The sequence below is a fragment of the Amia ocellicauda genome, chromosome 21 (assembly GCF_036373705.1).
Source record: "Amia ocellicauda isolate fAmiCal2 chromosome 21, fAmiCal2.hap1, whole genome shotgun sequence".
Lineage (NCBI taxonomy): Eukaryota > Metazoa > Chordata > Actinopteri > Amiiformes > Amiidae > Amia > Amia ocellicauda.
In genome coordinates this window covers 19,496,694-19,511,261 of record NC_089870.1, presented here as the reverse complement: position 1 = coordinate 19,511,261, position 14,568 = coordinate 19,496,694, and the positions used below count along the sequence as shown (strand labels likewise).

Below are 14,568 nucleotides of genomic sequence, written 5' to 3'. Positions count from 1 at the left end.
AAGCCAACAGATTTAAGTTTCTACTTTAAGCAGTAGAAATACCCTACCATCTCCAAACCCAGTGTCAGACATTTGCATACTTAAGTAAACTTCCCTATACTTTTTTCCCCCCTTCTGGGCAACAGCTGAATGAAACTTGACATGCACAACGGGAAGATGCACAGGAAACCAAACCAGCACTTTAATACATTTAAGAAAGGTCAATCTCAGCACCTGACTGTGACTGCAGGAGCCGTGGTTGTACGGCTAGAGCAAAACTACCCGACGCACGTCCTCTGCGTCCCCACTGCGGGGCTGACCTCGTGGGTTTGGTTAACCCTACTAAGGCTGGGTCACATTTACCGTATTTAGGTTTTGCCACCTCTCCCTTCTCCAAACACCCAAGAAGCCACTGGACTCTGGTCTGGGCCGAGGCACGTGCTTCCTTCCTGTGAATCGCAAGTTAAACTTAGCGGTTGGCCTGGAGTTATCTGTGGGGATGTGCATGTGCTTTCTTGTGCATAAGATGAAGGGCACCCGGACATTGGAGCGGCAGTTTCAGTCCACACCCTCTACACCTACTACAAGGCTACTACAGCTCAAGGATGCCTCAGGGCATTGTGGGATTCTTCAAAGTTTTCAGTTAATTATCTGAGAGGGCAACTGGATCAAAACCCTGCAGGACAGTGGGTTGTCTCAAGCCATCATCACCTACTTCACCAGGAAATAATGCTTAATTGGTTCAATTCACCAAAAATAAAATGGTCCAATTAACTAATTGAGAGGAGTCTGGACAAGACAACATTGGGACCCTCCAGGAGCAGGGCTGGCTGAGCCAGACCACCAGGCAACACATCCTGCACACCCCTCCCTGGATCCAACAGGAATCCCCATAACCTTTGCTGTCTCATGTCATGGTATAAAAAATATTAACAATTAAAACAAAACAAAAACAAATAAACACTAAAGAAAAAAGTGCCACTGCTACTGACTGCGAAGTTAATCTGAAACTCAGGACCTGCAGTTGACCTCCTCCAGATGGCCGAGTAATAAACACGAACCTAGAGAAACGGCAGTGTGGGCAGCTGCCAGGGGTGGGAAGCGCCTTGAGCCGAGCAGAGCCCTGCTTCCGAAATAACTGGCACTGCCCACAGCCGCGCCACAGACTAGAGTGCCTAGAGAAGGTGAGAGGAAGAGCGGACATGGAACAGAGCCTCTCACAGCCAAGCAAGACTGAATTACTCAAGGAGAGAGAGAGAGAGGGCAGAAGCAATAAAGCTGTATGAACCTGAAATCAGACGAGGCCAAGCTACAGGGTAGTCACCACAGGGAAACGGCAGGGTAGTGCACGGTGATCAGTTTAAACAGCTCCGGTGTGGAAAGGTACTTAACCGTGCACATTTAAATCGGCGGTATCCTGAGCGCAACATACTTAGATGGGTGTGCCGCCTTAGCCCTACTGCAGGGATTTGGGTGGGCTCCAAAATCTGACTGAGTGGGAGACTGTCCAGTTGTCCGGCCATATGTTGCCCTCGCTCTCTTGGAGTCATGCCCACAGGCCTGGCTAAAGCTCTGCCAAGGCCAGGAAAGTTTGCCTGCTGGCAACCGGAACATGATACAGGCAAGTCAGCGACGACAAACGGACCATCAGGGTCCACCAATTCACCATTAACCCGTCTGGGTTGGCAGACAAAGCCCTTGAACACAAAGCTTTCAACATTGTCTGGGAAGGATCAGAGGGCACAGATTGCTTTATGTATAAATAAATAAATAAAGCACAGTACCACGATGGAGATTAAAGTAACCAAGAGGCCTGCAACCCACCCCCCCACCTTTCTTTCTGCATCTCCATCAGTCCAATAATGAGATTCTCGAACGATCACCATGAGGCTGCCCTTAGTGTAACCTTTTCGTACAAAGGCTACAGTATAACGGTATCAGCAGACAGCATGCTCGGTCGCTGCTGGGGATTCTGGGGCTCTGTGACCGGCAACGGGGAGGAGAGTGAACTGGGGCCTAGAGACCGACCCTGGGAGAGGGCTCAAGAACTAATTCGAGAAAGAGACAACACACAAAAAAAAATCTGCATCATCATATCTGGTCAAAATGCCAACCACAATATCCAAAGGGATGACCGCCGGGCTGTCAGATCTGTCCCATTTCACACCTCCCCGCTCAGGAGGAGGGCATGTGCTGCACCAGACATGCACCAAACCACAGGCGGAGAGCAGTGCAGAGCTCAGACAGCTCCACAGCCCTGAGAGAGCAGACACCCTGCCTGCCGTCAGCACACTGTTACTGTGAGAGGGGAGAGGGACTGTTGATTTTTTTTAAACGAGGGCGAGGGAGAGCTGCAGTTCCAATATACACGAGTCTACACCAATGGCCAACAAGTGAAAGCTGCTCTGACAAGAATCCTCTCCAAAGAAAAACTCCGTCAGAGACCGGCACCTCTCTCCCAGCTGTTTAAAGCTCATTTAAATAAGCCACTGCCATAGCCGCAGACCACGGGACACGAAGCGATTCCCGTCACAGTGGAGGGAGAGAGAGAAACACCCCAAACCAGCACGTGTACAGCTCACAGAGTCAAGCCGAAGCGATTCGCTATCCCTTTGATCACAGAATTATCCAGGAAAGCAGAGCCATTACACCCCCACCCCCTCCTCGTATACAGACACAGAACTCACATTAAACTTCATTACATATGAAGGTAGTGTGAAACTCGGCACAGGAGGGGTTTGCAATCAAAACCACCACCACACACACACACACAAACACAAAATCAGCATTAATACATACACACGAAAAAAATAAAAAAATAAAGCGACAGTTATTCAGGCATCACTTAAAAGCAGAGGACCAAAGCCCTCGAATCAGCAGCAGCAGAAAGGGGCTGGCAGCAGGAGCACTCGGCAGCAGAAACGCACAACCTGACCGCCCACGCAAGGCCGACACCGATCACCTGCTTCCCGTAGAGTGCCTGGAATATCATGGTTATTTAGAGCTGGCCATCAGGGGACGTAGGATGTGATGATAAAGACTATGTTCAGCCGTGTACATCATTTAGCCCTCATTGTTTCTCACTGCGTTCAGCCGAGACCAAAGACAAAAGTGGCTGTTTGACAGCAACACTGACAGATCCCACGTCCCAGGATGAGCACTCAAACCCACACCCACGCAGGAAGAGGCGCGCTGGGTGTGGACACCGAAAGTAACACTACACGCTGCGCAAATGAGCGGCGGAAACAAATCACACATCCCCAACCACAGCGGAGCAGTTTGAGCTGCAGCTATCGGTGCTGCTATCTGGGGTCTGGTACACTGTGTGCTGGATCACACAGTTCTCAGGCAGGAGAGAAAGGGTTTCTTTGTCTGCGAGTGAAGGTACATGGAGATTAGCGCTTCCTGCGATGTCCGGTGCTTGCAGTGAAGCCTGTGGCAGGATGTTGTCTGCAGGCTATTCCAGTAAATGGTGTTTGTACTTGCGATAATGCACACCTGGCGGCCTGGGTATTTATTTACTGTCAAAGGATATCTAGCCACAGTTTGCCCGAGTGCTCACTGCTGCCGGGGAGAGACAGCTGCTATGTAGCATTGCCTGGTTCATCTAACTGCTTCCTGGTGTCAATGCAAGATTATTTTTTCAGCTTCTCTGATGGATAATTAATTCAATTACATAATGAAGTCTGTAACAAAAAACAGCACATCCCCAACAGGCTGGGCTGTTATTTAAAAGTGTCAGATTTTTGGTGCACTTTTGCAACTACTTCTTTGGTATGACCAGTGAGTAATGTCTTCCTCTCTGTGGTCTGACCCTGGCTTCATCACCATGCTCATTAGCACCGCTCTGCTCGGGCCCCACAGATGTGCAATCTGTGTGTTCTTGACCAAGGTGTACAACCTGTGCCTTCAGGCCAGACCCACCATGACCACGACAAGGAACAAGACAAAAAGTCCCAGACTGACCTCATCCTGTCCTTCACCAGAGGATAAGAGGAGGAGGGGGGGCTGGGACACACAACTGAAACCAGGAACTTTTACTTGATTTATGACATTATTGATAAAAGAATCTTTCAGTCAGCACGTACACAAGTGCACATTTTAAATATCGCTCCGCTTCATGGGATCCACTGAAACACAGCAGATGCAAAATAAGGCGATGTTTGCCTTCAAGCAACATCTTAACGTGGTGTGACCTAATTTGCTGCACCAGGAACAGTCTTTGCATGAGAAAGCCTGGCTCAAAGAGGAGAGCAACCACACATACCTTATTATCAATTCAGACTTTTAATGAGACCCTGGGGGAGAAGAGCAGAGGTATTCCAGGGTCCACTGTCATCAAAATAAGTAAGGACACCTGCCTTAATTATATAATGTGGTAACCCGACAAGCTATTCAGCTTTACTTTATGTAACCCCATCCTTTATTCGATTGGTCAGGTTTAAATTCTTTGGGTCAGCTAGAGAAAAGCAAAATTCGGAGATCAGGTGACAGCAGCTACTGCCAACGGTAAACTAATAATACCAGACGAATGCATCTGAAGACAGTACAGTACAATATTCGATTATCAAACTGGCTTAAATCAATTCTTAACAAAACCAAAACACCAATAGACTCCAGTCTGGCTGGCTGACTCTCTACCCCCACAGCAACACACTATAGTAAGCCGAGTTCCTAAAATACCGGCCCGCACCTGGCTCTCCAGCTCGCGGGGAGCTCAGGTTTGAGCAGATGATCCCAGATGCCGGGCACAGAGTGGTCTGGGTCTCGGTGACAAACACGCAGCCCACTGGTGACTCACACAACGCTGAGAGAGTAGCCGGATAAACAAAGGCCGGGGCGTAGGCCTGACTCTGAGAGGGGGCCGAGACGAAGAGAGGCGTTCAGTTCAGCTCAGGAGCGCTCTGGTTATTCACCTGTGAGAAGTACTTCTGTACAAACACCCACACGATAAGGACATGGGGGTTCAAGAGGGCATTGGGAGCCACAAAGCTTCATGGGGGCGGGCATAAATTTTAGCTTTCACGATAGGCACAGGCATGCGTCTCTCTCTCTCTCTAAAAATAATCCAATATCCCTGGACCCTTCAATACCTCACAAGAGAAAGAAAACAAGCTCATGACATCACAGGAAAAGCGCCGTCTTAGGCACAAAATAAGCTTTATTAAACTTTGCTACTCTAGGCACCTGGATTATGGGACTAGCACAGTTCGGGCACACCTCACTACAGAGATAACGCAGTCAGCTGGGGGGTGCTCTGCCGTGCTGTAGTTCTCCTGTCTGGGGAAGAGCCTGGACAAATACCCCCCCACACCTCAAAACACCAAGGAGGAACACCCCCAATGCCTTATTGCTTCTCTGGGGTTCAAAGGCTACCGCCAAACAGCTGCCAGACCCAAGCAGCAGCTCTCCAAATGATTTGTCCACTTACTACATTCCTGTCCGAGGTTGGACTGACCCCCTGACCCCTCCTCCAGTAAAGACACAGCCGCAAGACGAGCAACCGCCTCCACAGAGGAAAACGTCCCACATGGCCAAGTGGCACAACCACAGGTCATACCAATGTATGTGACAATACAACAGAGAAACAACAAAATTTATGTTGCGAGATAGACTGGGAGAGAGAGTCCATGAGAGAGAGAGAGAGAGAGAGAGAGAGAGAGAGAGAGAGAGAGAGAAAGCGCGTGAGCTCTAGTGTCTATTGTGCTTAATAAAACCCTGGATCGAGCCACTGTGTGGGCAGGTGGCGCATTTAAAATAAAATCTCAAATGGCATCTAAAATTAAACACGGCTCCACTCGACATCAGAGCACAGTTCAGCACGGTTAAACAGACAACGCGCTTCCTGTCGCAGACTTCATCCTCCCAGTCATCTTTACTGGGAAACAGTTTTCTAGTAAAAATAGGGACCTTTTACTTTCCCTGTAAGTGTGTGTGTTAGTCAGGGAACCAACAAACCTGTGGAAGTTAAAAATCCTTCAAGAAGCAACTAGTAAACAGACCTAGCTCATGGTATCCTCATTTCCACATGCCCCCCCCCGTAATCTGTGGAGATGTATAGGTACCTGCTGCATGCCTCGCACCGACAGCGGACACGGCTGCACAGCGTGGAAGACTCCCACAGACCGAGATCAGTTACACAACCGTCAGCATGAGCAACACACCACTCCATGCTTACATAACGGGAGGAGCACATGGTTTATAAAATATATATAAAACCAGCGTCACAGATGATGGGGAAGCTCTGGAAACACGGCCGGGGGTTGGTGAATAATTGAACCGGTGAGAGCAGGAGATGCTTGAGACGGGGTGGGGAGGGTGTGGGGAGGAGAGGAAAGGAGCCCAGCCCTCGCTACACTGGTCCCATCAACTGCACACCTCCGGCTCTCTGTGAAGCTCATTAACGAACGCACAAAGGTTGTGGAGCAGAAGGATATCAAAGGCTATTAAAATCACCAGCTCTCCCAGCCGGAGCAGGAGAGGGTCCATGTGCTGGCTCCTTCACCTGGGTGTCTGACAGGCTCTCCGCGTGTCTGGAAATCACACCCAGATCACCCCTCGGAGACGGCAGGACACCCTCAGAAACAGCATTCCAAACTATCCAGGTTATGATGTATAGTTAGTTTTCTTGTGTCATGGAGCAACTCGTGATGAAACAGTTTTGCCCGCCTTTCCCCAGTGGGGCTAGGGCAGCTACAACTAACTCCAGGATTACATCATCCTCCGGAGCCCGATAAGCCCAAAAAAGGGGCAGTCTCTATCTGGGCAGGGGCAGTCATAAAAGAGTTGTGAAATAACAAAACAAAAAGTGTACAATAAAACAAATTGAACAAAAAGTTAATAAATTGTTTAATTCCAAATGGCAGGGCTTTCTCTTTTAGAAAGTCACCACTGGAACACAAGCAAACCACTCATTTTAAGTTCTAGTTTTGTGTTGTTTCTCTTGCCGTAATCATTTAACCCATGGCCCATATTTCCAGCTCGATGCGGTCAGACCACACGAGTCTCAGAGGAGTGTGCTTTTTCCTCTCTCCCCTCTTCCTTCTACCGGTCAGGTCTCCTAAGGGCACTGTTTTCTCAGGAAAGGATTTTCTTGCCCCATTTTAGACCCAGAGACGGATGAGAATTAAGAAGAATCCTTTCAACACAAGGGCAGCTGCGAACAACCAGAAGAAATTATCCCGAGAGAGAAGGAGGAGAGAGAAAAACAATGGACAGACATAAAAGTCAGAACAGGCTTAAAATCGTCAAACGCCGGCTTTTCCAGAAGCCTTTGTTCATGGCCCAGCCTCCTCTCCTCCACCCCCCCACAACCTTTTATCTTCATCTGGCTTTCTGTAGCAAACTGGTCAACAGCCGGTCTGCTCCCATTAACGCACCACAGAGATGCAGTTCCTGGAAACGGCTCGAGAGCGTGTTCGCACCAATGGTGACCTCGCCCTGCTCTCCGGGGGCCCCGTCCCCAAACACGCCAAACGGCTGCCCGTCGATGATCCACCAATCGATAGCGGTTCGGAAAAACAAATTGCAGCTAATTATAGCCCCGGCTCGCAGGCCTCTCCCGGCTCCATCACAGGCTTCACGCCTCAGTGCGCAGATGCCCTGCTGTTTACCAGTCATACAGGCCTCAGCCACTCGGTCAATACAGGAGTGGCAGACGCCAGCCAGTCGTTATCTTCAGCCACGCAAGTGCAGACACGAAACAAAGGGACACTTCCTGTCTTAAAGTGGGAGCCCAAAACACTGCAGCAACCAGGGAGTTCAGATAAACCCTCATATCCACGGTTTAAGACGTTCTGCATGGAAACTAAATTGGCTGGAAGCCCTACAGCAATAATTATCAAACTGTTCCAAACACCTGACATGTCGAGGTTATGGAGACAACAGTGATTAAAGAATACTTCATCCAGCCATGTTTGAGGAAACACGGAGTGGTCAGGGAGGACAGCCACATGTCCAGGCCAGTGACAGGACCTGCAGTGATCACCGATCGAGTGTTTGAATCTGCAGGGTAAGAGACGGGGGCCGGCTGCTCCCCTGAGCACAGGAAATGAACTCAGACTCACTCGAGCCTCACCACTCAGCAGAGCGGTTTCTACTGGATCTCACAACCTGACGACGTACATTTCAACTGTCAAAGCGGTTTTGTTGCGTCTCACTGGCGATCACACGCCTTGCCCTGGCTGTCCTGCTCAGTGTCTCAGACTCGCTGCCTTCCTTCCTTCCTACCCCCAGAAACAGAACTTGCATCACCGGCATGAAAACAAACTGAATGAGGATTACGGGGAAACCTATACAGAGTGTTATTATAAACAAATGAGGTAGCGATTTAACATTAGGACTAAACACTTTGAGAATCCCGGACGAGACTGAGTGGACACAATGGTGCTGCGGTGGCCGGTGCAGCTCCTGGGGAGACGCGGTGCTGCTGGTGTCACAGGCCTCACAGACATCCATTACTGGACATGACGATCACAGGGAGATTCTGACTCGTTTACAAACTGCAGAACCAGAGCACTGAACATTCACAGTCCGCTTCAGCAAAGCTCTTCAAGCGATTTTTGGAACAGCGATGATATAATGAAGGCATTATCAAATTTTGTTTTGTTCATGTACATTTTTTTGAAGATCGCATAGCATTTCCAGCCAAGAAAAACAAAAATGCAAACTATGAATCCATAACCACATTCCACCAGCACCACTATAGAGCACTAGAAAGAGGGTACACTTACCCAGATTCACAACTGAGAAATGAACCAATCGAGCTCAGACTTAATATACCTGAAGTGCATTCAGAAGTCATGACACACATTAGCTGAAAAATCCACTTGCACTAATATCGAACACCCTTAGGCTGCAAAGAGACAAGAGATTACAAAGCAATTTGTTTAGTAATGAGCCATAACAGAAAGACTGCCTGTCTGCAAAGGTGTTACTCCAATTACAACCCCCCAAGCCAGTTTGCCCCTGGATGTTGGAGTCTTAAACTGGATAAAAACATCTGCAACTAGGATATAAGGTTCCTGTTTCTCCTGGTTCTGGCCTTTGCTTTGAGTATGCCGAGATCCCTGCAGTGCCAGCGGGTGGGGGGTATTGCAGTCATTTCCCAGATAAATGATCATACAGAATGGGAACTACTATAAGGTCAGAGGCTCTTGGGGATGGATGCTGACGCCGGAGGCTAGAGAAGGTGAATGCTACATTCTGAAAGCTCTCGCTACATCAGCCACAGGTAGGTGTCAAGTTGAGACAGGACGGCACATCTCAGACACTGAAGCATGCGTCCCACGGGCTGGATACGCCAAACAGGAGTGAGACCAGCTGTGATGACGGTGATGTCACTTTCCCACTGCTCACACAGTCCGCCTGGCTGCCATACAACAGGCCCGACGTATTCCTTAACGAAGGCCTAAGTGTCTAATTTTACAGACAATCATCAAGCTCAAATGAAAGACCCCAGGGGGACGGTCACTTGTCAGCACCCACACCCCCCGGACCCGTGAGCAGCAGCAGCAAGAGTGAAGACAAAGCATGTGTTCCTGCATCTGTCCTCATGGACACAAGTGCAGCACTCTTTACATACCGCTGCAAGCACAGTTTATCATCTTTATTAAAGGGTTTAAAGTCCATAGTTGTAATTATCACTTAGTCACAGTGCTGATGGGGATGTATGGAGTCTAATAAAATACAATCAGGACTGATAATATCATCAAGTAATAGTGAACAACCAAACAATACCTCTGAGTCCCAACCCCACAGACTGAAGGAGATCTACACGATTGAGACACACTCGTAAACCAGTCTATTAGGTCATCTTTGCACAAAAAAGAACCACGATGCTTTACAGCAACATAGCAACCAGGTGATGACAAATCACAGAGTGACACAAAAGAATAAATAAATGCATTTACCTTTTGGAGACTGGTAGGATTGAGCTGTGTTTTGTCAATGATTTTTATTGCCACCTGTGGAGAGAATGAAATGCAGATAAGATACAGATAAATAAAAAAAGGACTGTGGGAACTCAGAGTTACAGCTGTTTTTAACACACAAATCAAACACAAACACACACAGAAACTGGAACTTCTGGAAGGGCCGCCAGCATTCTGCAATGTAGCAGCTTCACTGGAATCTGATTTTCATATTTTTGGTATTATCTGATTAGGAATCCTGTTAAAGGGAGGTTGAGACATGGCAGCTCTCCAGCTGAAAGCAGGGCACAGTTTAGTCTCCTCAGTCTCTCAAACACACCGATTTCCCCTAAAGTAAATCCACTATGCTTTCTTTATGGCCCCAGGAGGAATTACAGCTTGGCACTCCCTGGCAGTTGTGAAAAGCCCCAGATCCCCCCCCAGTGCCCAGGCACAGCAGCTTACCTCCCTGCCCGTGAGGATGTGCCGGGCGAGTTTGACCTTGGCGAAGTTGCCCTTGCCGATGGTCTTGAGCAGCCGGTAGTTGCCGATATGCGGCTGCTCGTCGGCAATGGAGTTTCGGCAGCGCGCCCCGGGGCGGCCGGTCCGCGTGCTGATCTCAGTGCGTCCATCGCTGTGCGACGTGTGCTGCGCAGAGGAGGACAGGGGTCAGTCAGGCACACAACATGAACTCGACACGCAAACACAGCCATTTTCAATGTTTTATTCTGTGGGCCATTACCCAGACAGGAAGCAGGAAACTGCAGTTAATATGCCTCGGAGGCGTCAGAGGGCTGTGTTCTGACGCAAAGCACAGTCTGGAACAGAGACACGAGGAAGCGCCGAGAAACAACAGTAGCATAAATATCTGTGTAAGTGGACGTCCTCTATAGCACGGGCATCTAAAGGTTCCCTCTCTCTGCTGTAAACACTCAAGCCAGAAATGAGGGATTTACTTTCAAGTCTGAACAGAAACACTGAGGCTGTAACAGCAGGTATGAATTCCATAATATCGCAGTTATCGTTTGTCCTGAGGAACACTTCCTATAATCCCCAATTGACAAATCCCGAATTGCTACCACTATGGTAGCAGTAATATTTGGCTCCAATTCCCTGACTTGTAATAAAGAACTGCAGTCTTCTGTGCACACTGCAAAACCCAAACTGTAAACTGACTGACCTTTTGACGCAATAACAAATATTCCCATTAGGACCTGATTTTTAGACTGGGATATATAACGAGCATTTGAAACTAACTATGCAATAATACGTTGGCATTTTGTTATGTTTTATTTTTCTTCTTGCCAACTTGATACATTCAGTTGCAGTTTTACATGTATAAAGCTCTTTTCATTGATGCGAATGTTTGGTCCATTAATGTTTGGTCCAAATCTCTTCAAATTTCCACAGACAAGCCTCTTAATACTGACTGTTTTGACAGAGCTGGCCGTCTTGGCTGGATCATGACTTCCCCATAGCATAAACGGTGTCAAATCTCCATGCACAAGCCTGTTTTTGTTTCACTTCTGCTTTGCAGGATGCGCGACTACAATAAACTCTTAGACCGCACCAAGAGGACTTCCTTCACTCTGCCAGCTACACACGTCATGAAGGAGAAAGTCTCTAAACATGTGCCACTGCACCTGCACTGGAAGATACCGTGTTCAAGGTATTTAGCATGTCCCGCACACAAAGCCAAGTCTTGGCAGGATATACATCTCAGGAGCAGCACGCACGAACACACACGGCTCAGGCTTGTTGTTTTTCATTGTTCTGTCCCCCACCTCAATGGAACAGAACACAACTGGATGCCACTGGTTTTACTGCCAGTAAGAGGCTTATGCAAAACACAGGAAAACAGATCGAATGAGAACAGGTGGCTCTCTGCAGATGTAGGCCCACAGCCCAGGTTGTGTGCTTGTTTATGCATGTACGTTTCCACAAAGATGTACAACCACACCACTGGTAGGTCCTAACTGTTAAAATATACACATAAATAAGAGGACCATGGAGGGCAGTTTGTAACAGACAGTAGCCCTGTTTGGGATTTCCCACAGTCCTCCAGTGGGTCTCAGAGCTACAGACGATCAGTGCTCTAACTGTCTCTCGTAGAGGACAAACAAGCTCCCACACATTTCTGTTTGACAGAGGCAGTAAGATACTACGTGCACGGCGCCACCCCCCACCCCCCAACTGTGTGAAGACGACAAAGCCTTTTCCGTTTACATGGGAACGGCCTATTAATTCAGTTTCTTCCACGCTTCTTTCACCAGGAAACATACCCACTGAGACCAAAGCCTCATTCACCACATCATACAAATTCATCACAGTCAACACAATTGTAATAATAAAATCTCAAGATTAAACTAAGTTGTCAAACACAAACAGATCAGTTGCTTTGTGGAGCCTTTAGTGCGGCAGTCAACTCTGCCGTCACAGTATCTCTTTATCGAAGATCCTCCTCGTCTCGTCAATAGCAACCCATTGACGGCAAACACTTAACTATTTATAAATCAATGAGAGCACTGTTACTCTGCTGAAACACTCATTTTAGCAAAACCTCTCTTCTTATAACAGTGTGCCACCATTTAAGTATCCATTCAGTCACTCCTGAATGCCATTAACTTATTTATTTTATTTTTAAATCGATTTAATTTATTCCTTTGTTCATCAGTGTCAGCTGGTGCGTGCCTCAGCATGCACACTCAATTATCAAGCTCCCATTTGAACGTGTGGGAGACCTGAGAGCTGGAAGGCTAACCTGAGCTGGCAAATCTCAAGCTGACGAATCAGTGGACTTGACTGACTGATTATTGATTCTCAACTGTTTGCAAAAACCAACTATCATCCACCACCATCCCTCTTCACTGTGATGGGTCTATACATTTATCTCTCTACCTATAGACATACATCACAGCACTGTACAATAAAAATAAAAGTCTGCAAGGAAAGGGGAGCCCCGTCCCAAACTCGCCTGCCAACATTATATATTATTGAACCGAGTGAGCTGTAGAGCAACAGGGCAGTCAGCCGGTGGGGCACTGGATGCTGGCCGGCCCATCATGCACTGCTCTTGGCCGGCCCATCATGCACTGCTCTGACTCACTCCTGTCCAGTCACACCGATTGACACGCTGACTCTGTGAGGCCCAGTTCGTGGCAGGAGCACGGCAGTGTGCAGGGGGTTCAGACACTGACATGGCAGCGCTTTATTTCTGTGGAGCTCAAGTCCAGCCCTGCGGTTTCCAATGATATCAATTTCTGTACCGGTCCAGGAGAGTCTGTCTGTATGTTAATCCTTCCTGTACTTAAGGGGTCACAACACACGCTCCAGCCCGGACTCACATAAGCTTGTTAAAACTGACTGATGAATGCCAGCTGTTACACGTCTGAAGGTATGCTTCAGTGCTCAGATGCGTGTCATGCTTCTGGCACAGTAAGCCACACTCTGCCGTCCATTTCATCAGTTGCCTTCCCATGTTATCACTGTGATCAAGAAGTACTGTTGCAGGTCGAGGTTATGCAAATGCAAACTGCCAACTGCTGTAGGAACTGCTGAAATAATGCATAAGCCTCCTTTTTTTTTCTCCTCTTCCGAACTTCAAATATTTGCAGCAGACAAACATATCATATCAGCCCTTTGTCACAGTTGTAAAGCCCTGAAAACTGCACAGTGCATGTCTGACTGCTGTCACAGTCGCCCCAGCTCCTGTCAACACCTGCAGCTCAACATCTACAGCTGATCTGCAGTACATTTCCTTTGGTTCATTTCTTCTTCCACCTCAACCAAAACCAGACTATTCCGATTCCAGTTATTCCACAGCCACAACTGACCTGACCTCTGATGTTACAAATGAGACCTTAAAGACCAAATATTAAGATTCTGGGACTAAAATAGTCTATAAATAAAGAAATAGAAGATTTTTAAGTTTGTAAATCCATGGTGGTGACTGGACTGTCCTGCTCCCACACAAAGCACTACTTCACTCCAGCTCACACAGGATATACACAATAACATTAACGAAACCAATCTGACTGCCTGACCTCTGAAACCAATTATTTCTACAACAACACAGCTCCCAGTCCTCAGCAACCAGACCGTGCCAACACCACGTTTCCAGGAATGCCAGTCTGACTGATAAAACCTCTTACTTCCTCTGTACTGCGATGCCACGAAGCTCAATCCTCAGCAGCTTCAGTTAACAGTGTCTGCTCCGCTGCTGTACTGTTCCCGACCCAGACAAAAGGGCATTTGCATTAAAACAACGGTTAGGAAAATCTAATGAATCTAATCACTTTAACGTTATTTGAAACATCACAGCCCTGCAGGTAGCCTACACTTTAAACCGCATCTGGACTGAGACTCAGGCGAGTCCCGCTGCAGCACACTGGACTGCCTGTGCTACACTGTAACGCACAAGACACACTGTCTCCTTCTCCGTTACTTCTGAAGTTACATTTAGCACATGTATAAGTGCACGGCGTGCGTTTTCACGTAGTCGGTCTAGTACACGTCTGCGTTATCAGTCACTCGTTTTGCCTCCGGTGAAGCACCTTATAATACTGCCATCGACGTCAAAACAGTCAAACAAACTGAAACCCTTCACTTACAATGCTGATCCGGTGCCTCTTCACCGAGTGGCTGCCCTTCATGTTGGCACTGGCGCTCTGAATGGCAT

At 47.9% G+C, this 14,568-nt stretch overlaps 1 protein-coding gene across 14 annotated transcripts in view; it reads right to left on the bottom strand.

The window, feature by feature from the left end:
* Positions 1 to 14,568, bottom strand: part of mark3a (MAP/microtubule affinity-regulating kinase 3a) — a 45,361-nt gene that overhangs the window by 29,153 nt on the left and 1,640 nt on the right. For 13 of the 14 annotated variants that reach the window (XM_066694878.1, XM_066694869.1, XM_066694872.1 and 10 more), the window contains exons 2-3: positions 10,356 to 10,538; positions 9,891 to 9,944 (exon numbers count right to left, since the gene is read on the bottom strand). In XM_066694878.1, the coding sequence (XP_066550975.1) occupies positions 9,891 to 9,944; positions 10,356 to 10,538 (237 nt within the window). Of the gene's footprint in view, positions 1 to 2,941; positions 3,052 to 9,890; positions 9,945 to 10,355; positions 10,539 to 14,568 lie in introns of those variants that run through there. The other variant, XM_066694880.1, reaches the window with a different exon arrangement.